The sequence below is a fragment of the Diplotaxodon limnothrissa genome, linkage group LG1, assembly GCF_057381915.1.
Source record: "Diplotaxodon limnothrissa isolate DT_005_m linkage group LG1, D_limnothrissa_male_GT1.1, whole genome shotgun sequence".
Taxonomy (NCBI): Eukaryota; Metazoa; Chordata; class Actinopteri; order Cichliformes; family Cichlidae; genus Diplotaxodon; species Diplotaxodon limnothrissa.
In genome coordinates, this window is record NC_140596.1 from 9,531,284 (window position 1) to 9,549,043 (window position 17,760).

The 17,760-nt window shown below is 38.8% G+C and overlaps 1 protein-coding gene across 1 annotated transcript; it reads left to right on the plus strand.

Moving 5' to 3' along the window:
* The first annotated feature begins 3,747 nt into the window (after positions 1-3,747).
* LOC146639399 (uncharacterized) lies at positions 3,748-4,608 on the plus strand. Its single transcript, XM_085351170.1, has one exon. The coding sequence runs from the start codon at positions 3,748-3,750 to the stop codon at positions 4,606-4,608; it is 861 nt and encodes a 286-aa protein (XP_085207296.1).
* Positions 4,609-17,760: the final 13,152 nt, after the last annotated feature.

Below are 17,760 nucleotides of genomic sequence, written 5' to 3' on the forward strand. Positions count from 1 at the left end.
AGCTGAGAGTGAGACTTGGCATGGCTTTGTGTTTGGTGGAGTTGGTGCATAGAAGGGTGTGTAGGTGGAGGTTGTGGGGGTGGGGATCCTTCCACCTGTTCACCCTGTAATTCGCTCCTGGCTGCCACCTTTAACACTGCATTATTTACAGGTGCTCTCTTGATGGAGACACAAGCTGCTGCCTGCTTTAAATATGGATATGTGTGTGTGTGTGTGTGTGTGTGTGTGTGTGTGTGTGTGTGTGTGTGTATGTGCAAACAATGAATGCGTGCACACTATATGTGTACGCCTGCTTGCAAAAGAGTGAAATGAATTCATTTCACTAGTAGATTTACTTGTAATGCTAATATAATATAATACATGACAACATGTCAAGTGCCAGTATGAAAAAATGAGACACTAAGTACTGGACAACAGTCACAGTAATAACACCTGGTGATGGCAGTGGAGCATTTTGCAGTAACCTTTATTTTTGGAGAAAACAAACAATCCTTAATAATGCTCAATTTTTTGTGATATTCTTATCAATAAAAAAGACAAACTTTAAAATGGGATTAGTCTATTAAAATGCTAAAAACACTGTTTTTGACTCATGCAAAGTTGAAGATGCACGGTTTTCAGAGAGCACACGCGTGCATGCTCTTTCCCCATCGTCTCTGCAGGTTGCACATTGTGGAAATTGAAACCTGTGACCTTTTTGCTATCAGCTCTGCCTACTGTTTGCTGTTCTTAATGTTAACCTTGACCCACGTGATAGCATTTAGTTACTGGCCATGATTTCATATGAATTAACCCTTAATTATATAAGCGCAGTGCATATGGAGACTGACACCAGACACACACAAGGCATACTGCTTCATTGTGAACTACGTGTTGTCATCCACTTTGTGTAAAAACGGGAATATTAAGGTTTTTTTTATGTCACAATCCACATTATGGTTTGTGTCAGTAAACCACATCCTGCTTCCTTTTGTACTCTTATTAACCCTTTCCTCTCACAACCATAGCAACAATTAGGTAAAACTAGAAAGTGCATTTTCTGAAGAAACTGCAGTGTGAATGCTTGAATCTGAATGTATGCACTGAAATGAATTAATTGCTGAATTTTAAGTTATACATTTTGAATAAGATGAAAGATACAGAAATTTTTACCTGAAAACCAAAGTGCAGAACTTTTGAAAGCTGATGTTCACACAGAAGAAGTTGGAAAATAGCTGAAAATGTTTTAAATGTAAATTAGAAAAACCTAAGTAATGAGAAAAGAAAATTTAGTCAGAAAACATCTGAATGAATATTAAAAGTTCATACTCTTTGAATCACTGAATGACTAAAATGTGATCCCTCCACTTGGATCCACACAGTTTAAAAAGTTTACATCCCTGAGCTTTTAAAGAGACGGTGTTGGAAAGAGAACAACGATGGCGACGTTTTGAGGGTAAAATGATGGCTGTAGAGCAAACACTGTGGACACAGCAGCAGTTGAAAGAGAAGTGTTTAAGATGAATCTTGGCAGAGTGAGAGAGAGCTCGTTAAGCAGGCAGGTGTGAGCCTGGTTGCTATAGTGACTGCACCCAATGGCTCCATATACACGCACACAGACATGCACCTCACTTTTGCTGCTTAAAATGAACAGAAAAGTCAGGCCGAAACAAATTGTTCCCAAATGAAAAGTACAAGTCGTATTGACAAAATTCTTTCACCGTGCGTGGCAGCAATGTCTAGTCTATCGAATTCTCAGTTTTCATGCCTGTGGACTTTATTATATTGGCGTGGTGACAGTGGAAAGACAGCCTGTACTTCTGATTTTCAAACGAACTTTCTGAGCCATTTTAACATTAGAGTCTATGGAAGAGTTGGAAGGAGGAGGCTGTGCATTGGTGACATTTATGAAAGAACCATAACACCTATTATAATAATAAACACATTAGATGAAAGAGGACAGCGATGGCTACGTTTTGAGGGTAAAATCAGACCTGTAGAGCAAACGCTGCGGACACAGCAGCAGTTTTAAGAAAATATTTTAAGATAAATTCCCCCCCTCCTCTCACTCTAGCAGTTGAGCTGTCTCACTCTAGCGGCAACATTCCGTCCCATACACACCCATTATAAACTCTGAAACGGCTGAAAAAAAAAGGATGAAACTTAAACTGGAACTGAAGAAAAAGTATAAAAGATATTGAAAAGATAAATACAAGCTGAAAAGTTCAATGTCTTGACTTCGTTTTAAAGTTTTTGAATGGTGTCTCTAGGTCAACATATGTGGAAGTAGTTAGAGTTGAAAGAGGAGTAAGTTGAATGAGAATTTGAAGATCCTCCCTTTAAATTACATGGAAAATTTTTGTTGAATACAGTTGAATAATTTAAAAAAAACATAACAGCCAAAAATGAGAAAAATACAAGCACACATCTCCAAAAGAAGAGGAATCTAATGGTGCTTGAATGGTTTTTCTAAGTTGAATGGTGATCAGTGTTGGTCAAGTTACTTGAAAAAAGTAATCAGTAACTAATTACTGATTACCTCCCCCAAAAAGTAATCCCGTTACTTTACTGATTACTTATTTTTAAAAGTAATTAATTACTTAGTTACTTTTTAAAAACACGATTTACAACCTGAATAGGTGATAAAGCGATAGATCTTTCAGTCCAATTCTACTTTTTCTACATAATCCATCATACAAAATGTAATCAAATGGAAAGGTCCCTTTTTAAAACTTGTTTTATTAGTTTTAATCTTTTAACTTTATGCATCAAGCAAAAATTTAATTATATGCAACATTCTCTGACTGGAAGAATTTTGTTTAATATTTAAACATATTTTCTGCACATTCCAGCACATAATTTTTTTTAAAAAATTTTTTGTGTTTACACTCACTCTTTCAAATAGATGAAAGTAAAACACAGCAGAAAATAAATAAAATGAAAGACTAGCGGTCCTGTTGCTCTATTTTCACCTGTAAAGCAGGAGTGGGGCAGGCGGAGGTTTACCCTGGTGCAGGTGTGCCGCGGCGGTCAGTGGAGGAATCCGCGAGTTTCTCTGTGAGTTTCCCATTACGTCGTTGCGCACTTGGTGCTTGCTTGGAAGTTTAGGGGGGTTTTTTTGCTGTAAAAAGAAGTTTTCTTCCCACGCACAACGGACACTAATGTTTTTGTCACTTTTTATGGAATCAAACTCAAAGTAAGGTCAGTACTTCCACGCTTTAAACGCTGCACGCTCATACTCTCTCCTGCACTCGATATATTATCCATTGTTGATCTGCACACAGCTGTTGTCACGAACGTCGCACTTGCTTACGTCACTGTCATGAGACATTCTCTTAAAAAAATCACGGTTTTAGTAATGTAGTAACGCAGCGTTCCTACGGGAAAGTAACGGTAATCTAATTACCATTTTTGCAATAGTAATCCCTTACTTTACTCGTTACTTGAAAAAAGTAATCGGATTACAGTAACGCGTTACAAGTAACGCGTTACTGCCCATCTCTGATGGTGATAAAGGAAATAGCATACAAAAAGCGGGTCTACTCTGTGACATCATAGAGGTGCAGATGACATCAAAGGAACTCCACATGACAGACCTTCAAAACCCCTTAAATAGAGGTTGTAACCTCAACTCTTTTCATTGTTGTTTTTCAGTTCGGAGCTTATAGTTGCAATTCTCACACGTCTTGACAAAAGGTTTTTAAAATTCCCTGAAGTCATTGCTGTGATATCATGCTTGGGTTATCAAAGAAATACTCTTCATCTTCGATGAAGACCATCATTAGAATGATGAAGGCTTTGAGCCTAAAAGATGATCCAACCCAACAGCCAGTGTCTACAAGCCAAGTACGGAGCAGTTTCTCCACTGGAGTGCAAAGTCCACCCAGTGTGATGAAACTATCATTGGTTGATCAATCTGCTTTAACTAGCAACAAACTTGCATCAAAAAGAAAGCGATCTGAAGTTGAGGATCGACTTGATGACAAAAGAAGCTTCTCCACAGCAAAGAAGCAACGGCGTTTCTCTAAAGAGAGACCCTGCAGTCACACTGAAATGAGCAAGACACAGAAGAGGGTACCTAACATATGGATCATCGGCTCAAGTTACATAAAGCGGGGAGAATGGGCAGCACGCCACGAGTTTGGAGAAAACTTTGGACTTGATGCCAATGTTCATTGGTTTGGAAAAACAGGGATGCGCTGGGATGGCGTCCTTCTTTGTTTTGATGCAGAGTTGATGTTCAGAAAGAGTCCACCTGATATTTTGGTCATTCATGCAGGCGGGAACGACTTGGGACTCGTATCCGCCCAGGAACTTTCCTCTGCAATGACTAAAGACTTGACTGAACTGCATGCAAGGATCCCCTCCATGACAATCCTATATTCCTGCATCAACGAAAGCCAAATGTGGAGGTACAGAAATCCAAAGTACATGATGGACATGGGCGAAAAAACTGTAAACTCAATCATGAGAAAGGCAGTTCATTCCTTTGGAGGCTTCATCACTGAACATCCCTCCCTGAGATATTATGACGAAACCCTATTCGGACAGGATGGAATTCACTTCAACAAGAAGGGAAATGAAGTGTTTCTGACCAACATCCGCTGTGCCATCGAGAAGATCCTTTAGAACTTGTCTCACAGAAAATAGACTTGAGAAAACGCACGACCTCTGGCAAGCCCAACCTACCATCTGACATCAGGAGCTCTATCAAAACTGTCTTTATTTGATTACTTTAATGTAGTCAAATAAAAATGAGTACAAATCTGAACACTTAAAGTAAACTTCATTAAAATAAAACGATAAATAGATAAATACAAGCTGAATAGTTCAATGTCTTGGCTTCGTTTTAAAGTTTTAATGGTGTCTCTATGTGAATGTATGTGGAAGTAGTTAGAGTTGAAAGACGAGTAAGGTGAATGAGAATTTGAAGATCCTCCCTTTGAAAATTTTTGTTGAATAAAGTTGAATAATTTAAAAAATATAAATGTTAAAAATGAGAAAAATACAAGCAGTAATGTCCTAAAGAAGAGGAATCTAATGGTGTTTGAATGGGTTTTCTAAGTTGAACTGTGTTGAAGGAGATAGATGCCGAAAAACGTACGGAATATATAAAATGGAATAATAAAGATTGAAAGAACAATACTGTGAATGCTGATAAGCATTCACACTAATTATTTAAAGAGACAAATGATAATCTGAAGGTCCATCCATCCATCCATCCATCATGCTTATCCAAGGGTTGCAAAGGGGCTGGAGACCATCCAGACATTATTGTCTTTGTAGGAAAACTTCTTATGAGCTCTTGACAGGGTTTATGAAACATACAAAACCTCACTATGAATGGAGCAGCTTCATGGATTAGACGTGGGTTATATTATTATAATATCATCTTTATTTATATAAATGCTGATCTTTATTATAAATACACAGGACTGCAATTCATATTGAAATAAAACTTCAACTTTATTTTTTTACTCTTTTCATCTTAATAAAGGATTTTGAATCATCGGTTTAATAAATTTTTTTTTATCAGTTACATAAAATGGTTTCCAGAAGTTTGTACAGAATCCCTCTCCTCCTTAAAAATGACTCTCTGGTGCCTGCAGGATGGACGAGGTGCACTCTGTACAGATAAACGCATAAACACTCCTTGTACCCAAACAAAGGCATCAAGCAAGCATTTCATTAGACCATTGTGTGATATGGCAGGCTGCTGCTGTGAATGTATTTATTAGTTTGCGATACATGCCTTTTCCTGTTGTTCCCGGGGCAGTGGATAATGCCGGTTTTGTTCATGGCCCAGTGTGAACGGCGCCTCGGCTGCCAGCTGTCAGGGCTGATACCGTCTCATTTGGATTCCCAGCCTGCTTGCTGAATGGCTAATTAGATTTGCCATTTTCAATCCACTGATTGCTATACATAGCAGGACAAAGGGGCTGACAGCATGTAGCATTCAAGTCCAACTGTAACAATTAATAACTACGGTAATTAACATGTGCGTTGGGCACCATTGATTATGACATTACCTGCAGAACGGATGGCCTGGCCCCTGCCATTTCATTAAGGAGCACAGATATAGATTGTTATTAATAAACTGCTCTCTGCAGCTGAGGGGAGGTTATTAATTACACAAATTAGCGAGTGCAAAGGTAATCAAGTTAAAGCGGTTTCGTTCACAATAATTGATCTAATTTTTACTGACCACTCCTGTTCTATCGTGTCACACGGCCCCGTGTGAAGAGAAATCACCTCATTAACAAAAGTTTAATCCTACTCATAGTTCTTGGACTGCCTGGCTTTAAGGTCATATCTGAAATGTCAGAACAATTTGAAATTGATTGGTGGTAAATTGAATCAATGTCATGTTTAGAAAAAACAATAACAACTAATGGATGAGGCAAGCTCGCCCAAAACAAACAGGTTTGGTGGAAGGTGTGGCATGATGTTTGCTGAGTGAGTTTGGTCTGGCTCTGTCACTTTCATAATTCATTATGTCTATAGTTAGAGAAATGTCAGTATGTGGGTAATTAGCAGCAGCTGCAACGACCTGTTGGTGATGGTGGAGGAGGGCGGATGTGGTATGTCGAGGGGCAGTTTACTGGAGAATAGACAGACAGCAATAGATTGAAGTATGGCTTTAAAGGAAGTCACACTTTTTTTGTTGCAAATGAACTCTTAACATGTCGCCTCTGTTGCCTCACAGCAAGGTCCTGGGTTTGAATCCAGTGACCAGCTGAGGCCTTTCTGTGTAGAGCTTGTATGTTCTTCCTGCGCCTGTAAAGCTTCTCTCTCTGTACCCTGGCTTCCTGCCAGCGACTTGTATGTTAGGTTAATCAGTGATTCTAAATTGACCCAAGGTGTGAATATGAGCATGAATGGTTTTCTGTCCCTCTGTAATAGTCCTCTGACAGACTGGTGACGGTGTGCTCCCCCCAATCCATGACAGCTAGGCTCCAGCCCTTTTTCAAACTTGAATGGGATAGTCAAAGAATAGATGGATCATACTTTTATAGTCTGAGAACTTGAATGTTCAGTTCAGCTGAATGATGTTCTTATGACTGCTAAGAATTTTTGTTTTCTTGTCTATCTTGGAAGATCTTAAGCATCAGTTACTGTGGTTTAAACATTGTACATGGTTTCATCAGTTTTTAGGTCAGATTGGGCTGGTTACATGGTTAACCAATAATTTCGGCCAGATGCAATGGTTCATCATTGTTGCAACACATACTGAAAACAGAAATAAAATACACAGCTGTCTTTTAGAATGGCATTTGCTTTTTTTTTTAAACATGCATATTTGATTTGTACTTCACATCTTGTCTTAGGGAGGCTGAAAACCACATCATTATTAAGGCCTTTCTGTGTTTTCACAGTTAAATGAAAACACGAGGACAGCCATGTGATCCCTTTGCATTTTAACAGCATACAACAAGCAACAGCTGACGCATTCATTTGATGGTCATCACCACTGGCAGTAACCAAAAGTAAAACTATTTTAGAATTCATGCTTGGTATCAAGCTGCGGAGCTATATAAAGCTCTTTTTTTTTTTTATTACTATGGTAGAAATCAGAAGCACTACACATTATTGAATATTAAAGACAAAGTACCAAAATAAATAAATGAATTTGCAATAAAAGTAAATTTTATTTAACCATACAGCAAAGAGAAGTCTCTAATTCTAGCAGTGAATTTACTGTCTGGCTTTGTTCCTCAATCAATCCCCTTGGCATAGAAGGCGTAATTTGGCATGCAAGGGGAAAAGTTAGGGGGAGCAAGTCTGCAGGAGAGCTGGCACTGCGAGTTAAGTCCTGTACACAGGTGTGTAGAGAAGTATTAAAGGTGCAATTTGTAATGTTGGTAGTTCAAAATATTCCAAATCTTGAAAGTTGTCATCAGATTGAAAAAGAATTTTGAAATCTATATGTTGGACTTTAGCGATATCTACAGAAGCTGGCGCTGATGACTAGCTAACTCCGCCCTAGTGGCTGTTGTAACAACACTTTGTACCGTTAGTCTGATTATAATTTCTAAACAGTTCTACTGAATGAATGGATCTGGATAGGCTTTTTAATGCAATACAGATCAGCTTTCTCCATGATTCAGATATCTTGTGGTTTATTCCATTGAATGCATGTGAGATATTTTCCCTGAAATGTCTTAGCCTGTCATTGTTTTTAACCATATTTGTGTTTTACTATTTTGTACTCTTGCCAAAAAATATTTGTGGTTTGCCAGATTTGCAGGTCCCTCCCCAACCCTAACCATGGATAGGGCAGCTTTTTTGCTATGGTTTGTTTTTAGCTTAGCGAACCTCTACCCTCATGATGTGAAACCTTATCTGTGAATATATATGCTTACATTTTAAATTTCGATTAAAAGCTAAGCTTTAAAATGTGAGCATTTCCTAAAGGCAGCGTGCAAGACTTTAAGATCAATGCAGGCAGAACTGTCAAAATATTCTTCAATTTCTTATGTGCTTATGAAAAAAAGGATGGCTAAACCATATGCTCTGTATGTTTATAAGCCAGTCATAATTTAAATATGTGCAGTTTACAAAGATTTTGTCTGGGAACAGGGAGCCTTGCTGGTCCCTCTCATTGTTTTAGAAGCAGTCATTTGACATACGTTTTAGCTTCCTAGTCCACAACACAACCCAGATGTCCCTTTCCTTCTGTTTCAGGTGTTGGGAAAACTGCCAGCAAAAACAAATCCTCTTGATCCCTACAAAGCTACAAAACATGAAGGGAAATGGACAGTTTTTCTGATAGGTTCACAGAGTAGTTTATGATAACTGCACCTCCCATCACCACAACACATTGCCTCTACCTCTTTGCACAAGAACAAAATACACACAGATTTCTGTTTCCCCTCCACCTGACAAAAAAACAGCAGCCTTTTCCATCATCCGGAGTGTGTGAAAATTCACACTCATTTTTCACAACGCATCTTAATATGCGCTGCTCCTTTTTTTTTTCTTCCTCTCCAATCCCGCATATGAAATCCTTCCATTCCTGGCTGCCAACACCAAAAGATGCAGCCAATCATCTCCAAGCAATGGCAGTTACAATTTTCTGTGAACAATTTGCTCCCTTAAGAGGAAAATTGCTTTCAATATAAGCTCCCTTTGAAAGACAACAACAATAAAAAGATACAACTGTAATACCGCTGCCTCTGTCAGCACTTGGCTGGGACAGCTTCAGCGGGAACATATGACTGGGGGATGAGGTGCTTACAAGTCAGCCTTGTAATATCAGCATCTGTGTGAGACAGTCCTGGCAAATGAATCCCACTTTGAACATAACAGCTTGGCATCACATGAAAATGACTGCCATGAGCAGCAGTTGTCAGATATGCTCTTGCCATTGTGTTGGTGAATTGTCATTTATTATATGTTGCGCCTGCTTCTGTCAGCTCCTGTTGACTGCGTGTATTGATTTGCAGGAGCAGAGGGGTGCAGAGGTCACTTTGATCAACACTCTGCAGCACACGGGAATCACACTGAGCTGACATTCCATTACCTGAGACAAAAAGGACTCAAAACAAAGAATATGTTAAAGAACACTGGACTTCAATACAGCAATATGACTATAATTAACAGAGAAATGAATGTCTTATGCTGAAATGGCTACATGGTGTCTTTTCCTGGAAGCTATTGTGCAGTGGAGACAGTTGTGCGATCTCCTTGATATTACATGCTTGACCTTTGGCTCAACCATTCTCCTTGTGGCCTTGTTGCTTCTTTAAAGCAATTATGGTCCTTCCTGGTGCTTTAAATTACCTGGAAGATCAAGCAAGGCATTTGACTAAACTGGTATATGTAAACAGTAAAAAAAATACTGTTCATTCATTTACTTGTAGTTCACTTTTAGATGCGTTTTAATGTCATCAAGCCATTGTGCCGCTGTCATTGGTACCATAGATGTGGCTGATAGGTGCCCTCGTGCACCTAGTCTGGAAGTTGTGTAATCATGTATAGTGATCAGTGGAGGAGTACAAGTTTGTGCTACAGATACAGACGTTTGAGATGCATTTTTGTTATATCAGAATTATGGTGGGTAGGTTCAAAGACATTGCTGTGCAATTATGAGAGTCTTCTGTTGCAGCCAGTTTAACTACCTTCATCAGGTTTAAGACTTGTGCTTATAACCACGCACTTATGACCACAAATTTAGATTTAGAAACCAGAAAACTTCCTCTGATTCTTAGGAAATGACAGCAAAAAACAATGTTTTTGTGTTTACTTGCATTGTTTCTGTCATTACAGGTCACCGCATAGAGAAATAGTTTCAGAGCAATAGGAAACTAAAACTATTTACCATGCTTTGTGTTTACACATCTCACACTTGGGCCAATAAACACATTCATTCTCATAACATTAATATATTTTTCCAAGATTTAGTGTGAATAGAATCAACAAACTAATATGTTTGTATACTGTATTAAAAATAACCCTCCTGTTCCTGACAAAAGAGATTTTTTGTCATCTAGAAATTCTAAAAACTAAATTAAAGACTGTGAGACTGTTCTGACAGCAGCAATATTCTTTATTTAGTAGTAAGTGGTTTGCAATAATTAGGGACCTGGCTGTGAGGGTAGGTGTTCGCTTTGACTGCTCAGCTGCAGATGAAACGTGTGTCTCATTGCTCTTCTTTGAGTCTGGCTGACTGGCGTTATTGCGTGAGCCAAACCTGCCGCTGTCTGTCGGGCCTGTCAAAGTCATGAGAGGATCACTTTATCATCGTTTGTCTGCCGTGTCTGACGCTATTGAGTAGGAGGCAGCCCTTAGGGAAATGGGGGCAGGCTGCTGTATTTGCTGTATGCTGAGTTTTTACTTAGTTGCTAGCTTGGCTTTATCAGGACTGTTGTTTCAGCCTGTCAGATTGCCTGGTAAGGTTGGTTACACGGCCTGCAAAACGCCAGCGGCCTTGCCAAATGTGGTATTACTCAGTATGATGACAGTGATGCTAGAACAAAGCTCCTCAACAAAGCTAGAAAATCTGATTGTACTGCACTGGTCAAAGGTGCCATGCAACTGTGATGACTTTCACAGATTTTGCACAGATACATTACTGTACAGTAGATTACTTTGCAAGCTTTATTTCTTCCCCATATCACTGTACAGTGTTTTTAGAACTTTCAAGGAAAACCATTGGATCATAACATGCTACTCTCAGGTTTTTAGTTATGAGCTAAAGTGTGACTGATATTTGAGGACTATGGAATGCATCTACTACACTTCATGGCTCTCTTATCGATAGCTGATATATTTCATTCAAGACCACATTCTCATATTGTTGCTAGAAAAAACAAATCACCAAAAACATTTGAAATAATTTGCCTGGAAAACATGACTAACTGAATATAACCACATTTTACAAGTTTTTAGACAACAGAAAGACCCCAAACAGACTCATATTTTCCTGCTAAGGCAGCCGTGAAGAGAGGAGCTCTGGGCATGTGAGCAGATGGATAAACATGACATGAATCCATCATGGCTTATAAAGCTCTGTAACAAGGCCAAAGACTCTCACCATCACCAGCAGACAATATAAGGAGTGCCATATGAAAACATGACACAACACTGAGAGCTCATTAGTACAACATCATGATGCCGACAACCAAATTACATGGGCCATGAGTCTGAGTACAGGAAATCACAGTATTATTCCAATCCATTACACTAAAGTGAAACTGCTGTAGCTTCCTGTGAAACTGAATAGTCATGCTGCTGAACAGTGGAATGAGCTTAACAAGTTCTGAAGGGTATCAACATTAACAGACCGCGTCAGCTGAAATACAGCAGTTTGCATGACTCAGACAAACTTCAGCCTGAAAGATTATCGTAGGTGGCTCACTAGGTATTATCAACTGAACAATATGGAAGATTCAGTGTCAGTTAACACATGTGCCATCACCCGTAAGCCAACGAGACAACAAGCCATCTGGCTTTAATTTTTTTTTAAAATAATTATCCATTAGACAACTTATATGGTATTTTTGTCTTGCATGTCCAAAGCACGCAAGGAAACGTCTGTCAAAGAAATACAGCCTGAATACAGTAGCTGCGTTTGGGTGTATCTAGATGGGATAAAGGAAATTAGCATTATATTCAAGGTTGTTTTATCTGTAAACAAAGCTATTTTAAAAAGGTCCAGAGTTGGGAATGGTGGAGCATGTGTGCACCTCATATGATAAAGCTTAGTGATAGCACTTAATGGTGCTGCCTGCACTTCACAGTTATCAGAAGTTTGAATGGGGAGCCGTTTGCGTGCATCCATCCCAGCTGAGACACTGCATGTATTACACACCGCTCCGGGGCAATCCACAATGCAAAATTGATTAATATTTGCTTTCAAAATGACACGGCTTGATGCATGGGGGCTCTCCACATGTAAATGAACACTTTAAAGGAGATGAATAGCCTCAACTGAGGATTGTAAAGTTCAAGCAGCAGATTTGCATATTTATATTACAACTTACTGATAATAAGCACAGCAGAAAGAAGTAAATGCAATCCGTTTGTCAATGTACAATTCCTACATTACAAAGCTAGCTCTTATTAGCTTCTGTGAACTGATATGTTCAATTACTTGCCACAATAGCTGCGCTGAAGATGTATTGTGCTGCATTTTGACTTTATAATACAATTTAGATGATGACAGAGACAGGAGACAATTGATGATTCATTTAGAAGGACACACCGTACAAGCAGAAAGAAAATAGGCTTGATCTCGCAACATTATTATTTTGTTTTTATATTTATTGTTTGCAAAAATGTATTTAAAAGAATTTATCTGTGATCATTTATCAAAACATTTAAATTTGCACCTGTGTTGTCTGCAAAAATCACTATACCCATAGACGTGATCTATGCTTACAATGATTTTTCTGCAGTTACTGCTTGCTTTTGGAGTGTCATAATTTGGCTTCGGCATAGATTTTCTGTTCCTAAGGAATAATCCAAAACCAGACACTTTGAAATTGAAAAAACAAACAAAAAACACTTTATTGTGCTATAATTTTTGATTCAATCATTTTTCTAGAACCATCTGGAAGGTTTAATTTTTTCTGTTTAGTAAAACTGTGATTGCAGTGAGATTTCATTTTCAGGTCAAAACCTAGTTTGGTTCACTTTGGTTTATGAGCAAATACCTGCAGAATGACTATCTGCCTCAGATGTGCCTTGAAATTAGGGCTAATTAAAAAAGCGTGCAGAAATTATGGTAGTTTCGAAAAAATGTAAACAATAAGAAAAGGAAAAATCTTTAAGAACAAAATGACAACTTCACGTGATGCAATTTGCTGTTTTGCATGATTAATACCCTGAATAATTGGAGGCTAGTGTTGCTCAAAAAAAACAGGTTTTCACAACAGGTAAATGCATTTGGAGCCATGTTTGCCACAAGTTTACAGTTAATTTTTTGAGGGGGATAAAAAAAGTTACCTGGAGCTTAGCGGCCGTTTATGAACATATAACATACTGCTGGTATCAGATACCAGATAAACTTCAATAGCTTCTGTGATATGAGTAATGGCAGAGAACATATGCTGCATGAAGCCAGTGGATGAGAAAGAGGATACTGCAGAAACAAAACAATATATGAGTAATCTAATATGTGCCATATGTTCACCATACATATAGTACCTCCTCTCTTTGCTGAAGTAAAAAATGAAATCAAATATCACAAACCATTAAATTAGGCTGATAAAGATTAGCAGGAGTGTAATGCTACACCATCTTTTGAATGGGAATTCTTTTGTTTTTTTTTGTTTGGTTGACACTCAATACCCCCCACCCACATCAGTTGAATCACCTTTTTTGGGGGCTCTTAATAACTCCTAGTGTAGTGCTTGGAGAGGACCTTGCCAGGACTCCAGGTGTTAAAATGCACTTGGCCAGAGAGACAGGAGAGTCAGCCAACCAGTCTGTTCCTGGTCCCCTCCTTCACTTCATCTCACTGTTACAGGGATCTTACAGCTCACTGTGCTGTGCACACATCACAGACTGTAAGTCACATGTACATAACGATTTTCAAATATACATTTTATTTACTGTACTACAGTTTCCCATCAGGAAAGGATGCTCACTTTTGAATACCTTAAATGCGAACACTCTCCAGTTCCAACCCTAAAATCTATCACAGCTACTTAAAGTAGTAATATATATAAAATGGGAGACCAGCACCTACTGGAAGTCATTATGTATCTCATTCTAAAGCACTATGCAGACATGTAGTCTGTGCACTACTGTGCCATAAAACCACCATCAGTATCTAGTCAGAATCTTAGTTTTTCTTACTAATTGGGCATACAAATCTAACAGGAGAAAGATGTACATTTAATTTAATCTGGGGCAATTGCTGTGACCATTCAAGACATTTTTGTTGGTGTATTTATGAAGCTGATGTTGGCAGGGAGAGGCAAACGGCTTAGACCTTGTACAGTCGAGCTATAAATCTCCATCATTTTAACAAGAAGAGACTGGAACCAATTTGGGAGATTTATGTTTTTCTTCCCTCAAATATGAATGAAGAACGGACATGTCTGTGAAGTCGTGATGATCACACTAAATCTAATCAGAGTGGAAAATGAATTTTAACAGACTTGTCGTTAGAATTTAAGTCTCATAAGGATCTACTCCTTCTGTCATGTTAATTCAATTCCCCATCACGATGAACTCCAAAGAATGCAGAAACTTCTTAGTTATAAAGAGGGGCTTTACAAGCAAGCGTTGCATGTTTGAGAGAGAGATATGTCCTGTAATTGAATAATAAACAATGTCTGAATCACATTATAGTCATTCAGAATAATTGGATTAGAGGGGGAAAAAATGCAAGTAAACCTCATAATAATACTACATAAAGAAATGGATTGAGAGCAGTATGCTGGTCATTGATGGGACAGGAAGAGTCTGTGCTGCATGCTCCTGTAGCTCTGTGAATACACCACTTTCAGCCAGCCTCATCTACAATAGCGGTTTCATAACCAAGTGAGTGAGCATGGAGAAGCTTTCTCACACTGTAGATAAAAACATACAAAATCAAATGTCAAATTTTGGATCTACAAGCAAAAACTGCTTCAAAACTGATTTTTTAACACTCTGACTCCTTTTCAAGCTAATGTTTTCGCAGTAGAATTTATTCACGGGAAATCATTTAAAAATTATTTTTTAGGAAAATTCTACGCTGATTATTTAAATACATCTACCAAGACAAAGGAAATCCTTTAAAAGAAAAAAGAAAGGGAAACCCACAAAACCATAAAACAATGTTAATGAACTGAGGTGGAAGAAAATGTGAAGATCTCAATCCAATCATTCTGCTTGGGGAGTCTTATGAAAGTGGCGGAAATAAATCAATGAGGCAATGTGGCAACTTCAACTTTGGAAAATGTATTAATTAACTTGAGTCAACTGCAAGGATAGTTTCACACTACCTGTAGGAGAGTTGTAATTGTCATCTCAAACCAGGTGGAAGCTCTAACATGCACGAGTACACACAGGCTGCAACATGCGTGTTTTATATCTGATTCTTAGATAAGACGGTACTGGATATTCTAGGATCGCTAGCCTCACCGGGACCTCTGCATGCGCTGACTCAGTTACATTCACACACGCACCTTCACCACAGGCTCACCATTTTTCCCACAGGAGGAATAAAGCCAGACATCCTCTAACAGTGCATGCCCCAGTTCTGCTCACCCAGCATGCCTTGCCGTGCGTGGCGTAATCTGATAATATCAATCATAATTGTGTTAGATGTAATCCATCTGACTTTCAGTTTGTCGGGGTCAGGGTAGGAAGCAAGGCCCCACTTGCCATCAATTATCAGACATAAGAGAGTAGTGGATGGAGCTCTCCTCTATAAATAATATGGTGGGGCCCCGGCGCTGCCGATCGATGCCGTACAGTTCCACTGTCATGGCTTTAATGGCAGCTGGCTTTCTTGGCTGTGCAGATCAATAGCGTGTCTCCTCAGGGCTCAGTCTGGGTCCAGGTCACGCTTCGTGACGGGGACATAAATGACACCTCTGTTGTGATTGGAAAAATGCAAACCTTTTGGGTTATTTAGTCCCACTACTGTGGCCTTTGCCTTTTTTTCCCCAGCACCTAGAGGGAACACCTGTTGAGGTGAGTCAAACCTTCCTCTGATAATCTGCACTTCTTATCCCCCATCACTAAAGAGTACCTTCACAGCAGTAATCATATTCACTCTTAATTAAAGGTCAAAGTTTTGCCCATCACAGGCAACACACACAAAAAATTCCTCATATAGATGTATATTTTTTCCAGAAAAAAAGTCCCTACAATTGGATTTGTTTTTCATGTCCAGTGTTTCCAGGGTGTTTAAAAAAGGAAAGGGAGCCTTTTAAATTCCAAACAGGCTGGTTTGAAGTGATGTCTAATTGAAAAACATGAAGAGGCACAGCTGCTCAGTCTGAATGTCAATGGAAGCAAGAAAGACAGGCAGCACAGCAGGCAACCAGGCCAAGATTACTTGGCCAAGACTTACGAGACACATAAACAAACACACACAAACAGAGTTAACATGGAGACACACAGACACAAAACCAAACTAGGTGGTATCAACTACAAAAAAAGGGAGACAAATAAAAACAAGAAAATAGGAGAGATGGCTAAAGCGTTTTTCCTTTAAAGAAACAAAAGAACAGAGGTTAAAAAACCTGACCCTTGAAAACCGAGATGCTTATCACGAGGACATAATGAACAAACATGTGTAAAACACTGAAACAATTAATCTGTTTCCGTTGGTAGCTTGCAGACTTTTAACGTGTTCCTCCTAAAACAACAGAAATAAATCAGCTTCGGACTAAAAGAGATCGAGTCAAAAATTCGAATTTACCGTGAAGAACATGTGTTTCTCAGTTGTTTGTGTCTCATGCAGAAATTCTGCAACACTGTCTATCGGGGTGAATAGATTAGCAGGAGATAAGAGTTGTTAACTTCACAGAAATCACAGAGCTGACACAAATTTGTGACCTTGTCCTTTTTTAATGAGGAAAGTGGCTGGCCTATAGCAACCAGGGTGTAAGAAATAAACAGTTTGAATTTAACAGAGATATGGGTCATTAAGCAGCTGACGTTTAGGCTCCTGACTGGTCCTTTCTGGTGTTTTTCGTCCTCACTTGTTCCAAGAAGGGAGAAAATGAGTAGTGAATGTGTCATCTTTCAGAATACAGACATTTCTGCTTCTTTTTGGCTAAAGAAACACTGATGTGAATGAATCACTCGGGGTGGGGAGGAGTGCCTTAGAGCATGTCTGACTTTGATGTTAACACAATCCTTTTCTATAAAAGTGTGCCAGACCACTTTTGTACTCCAGCAAGTCAAATCTTCAGACAAAACAGTATGATAAAGTGGCTTCACAGTTAATACATTTCTATAGAGACTGGATCTGATCATTAAACGGTTGTTGGGCTATAGAAAACTGAGCCTTTCACTCAGACTTGTCCTTGTCTTGTAGACATGATGCATGGTGGAGATTTCGTTGACTGATTGGTCCAAGTATTTTATCGCTGAAAAAGTACAAGCCTGACAATATTCAAAAAAAAAGAAAAGAAAAGAAAGGTGCAGTAAATGCTGAGAAGGCCTTTGCCACATAATAAGCCAGACTAAGGTACAGCTCTTGGACACCTCTTCTCAATTTTCACACTGAACAAGAAAAAAAACTTCTGTGAATGAAGCATAAATCAGTGCTCCAGAGGATGTGTTCATTGTCTGTAGGCTCCTTTCTTAGAGAAGTAATTGAGAGTGGAG

Excerpts from the sequence above, each read along its gene's own strand:
- LOC146639399 (XM_085351170.1), top strand. The coding sequence starts at position 3,748 with ATGAAGACCATCATTAGAATGATGAAGGCTTTGAGCCTAAAAGATGAT.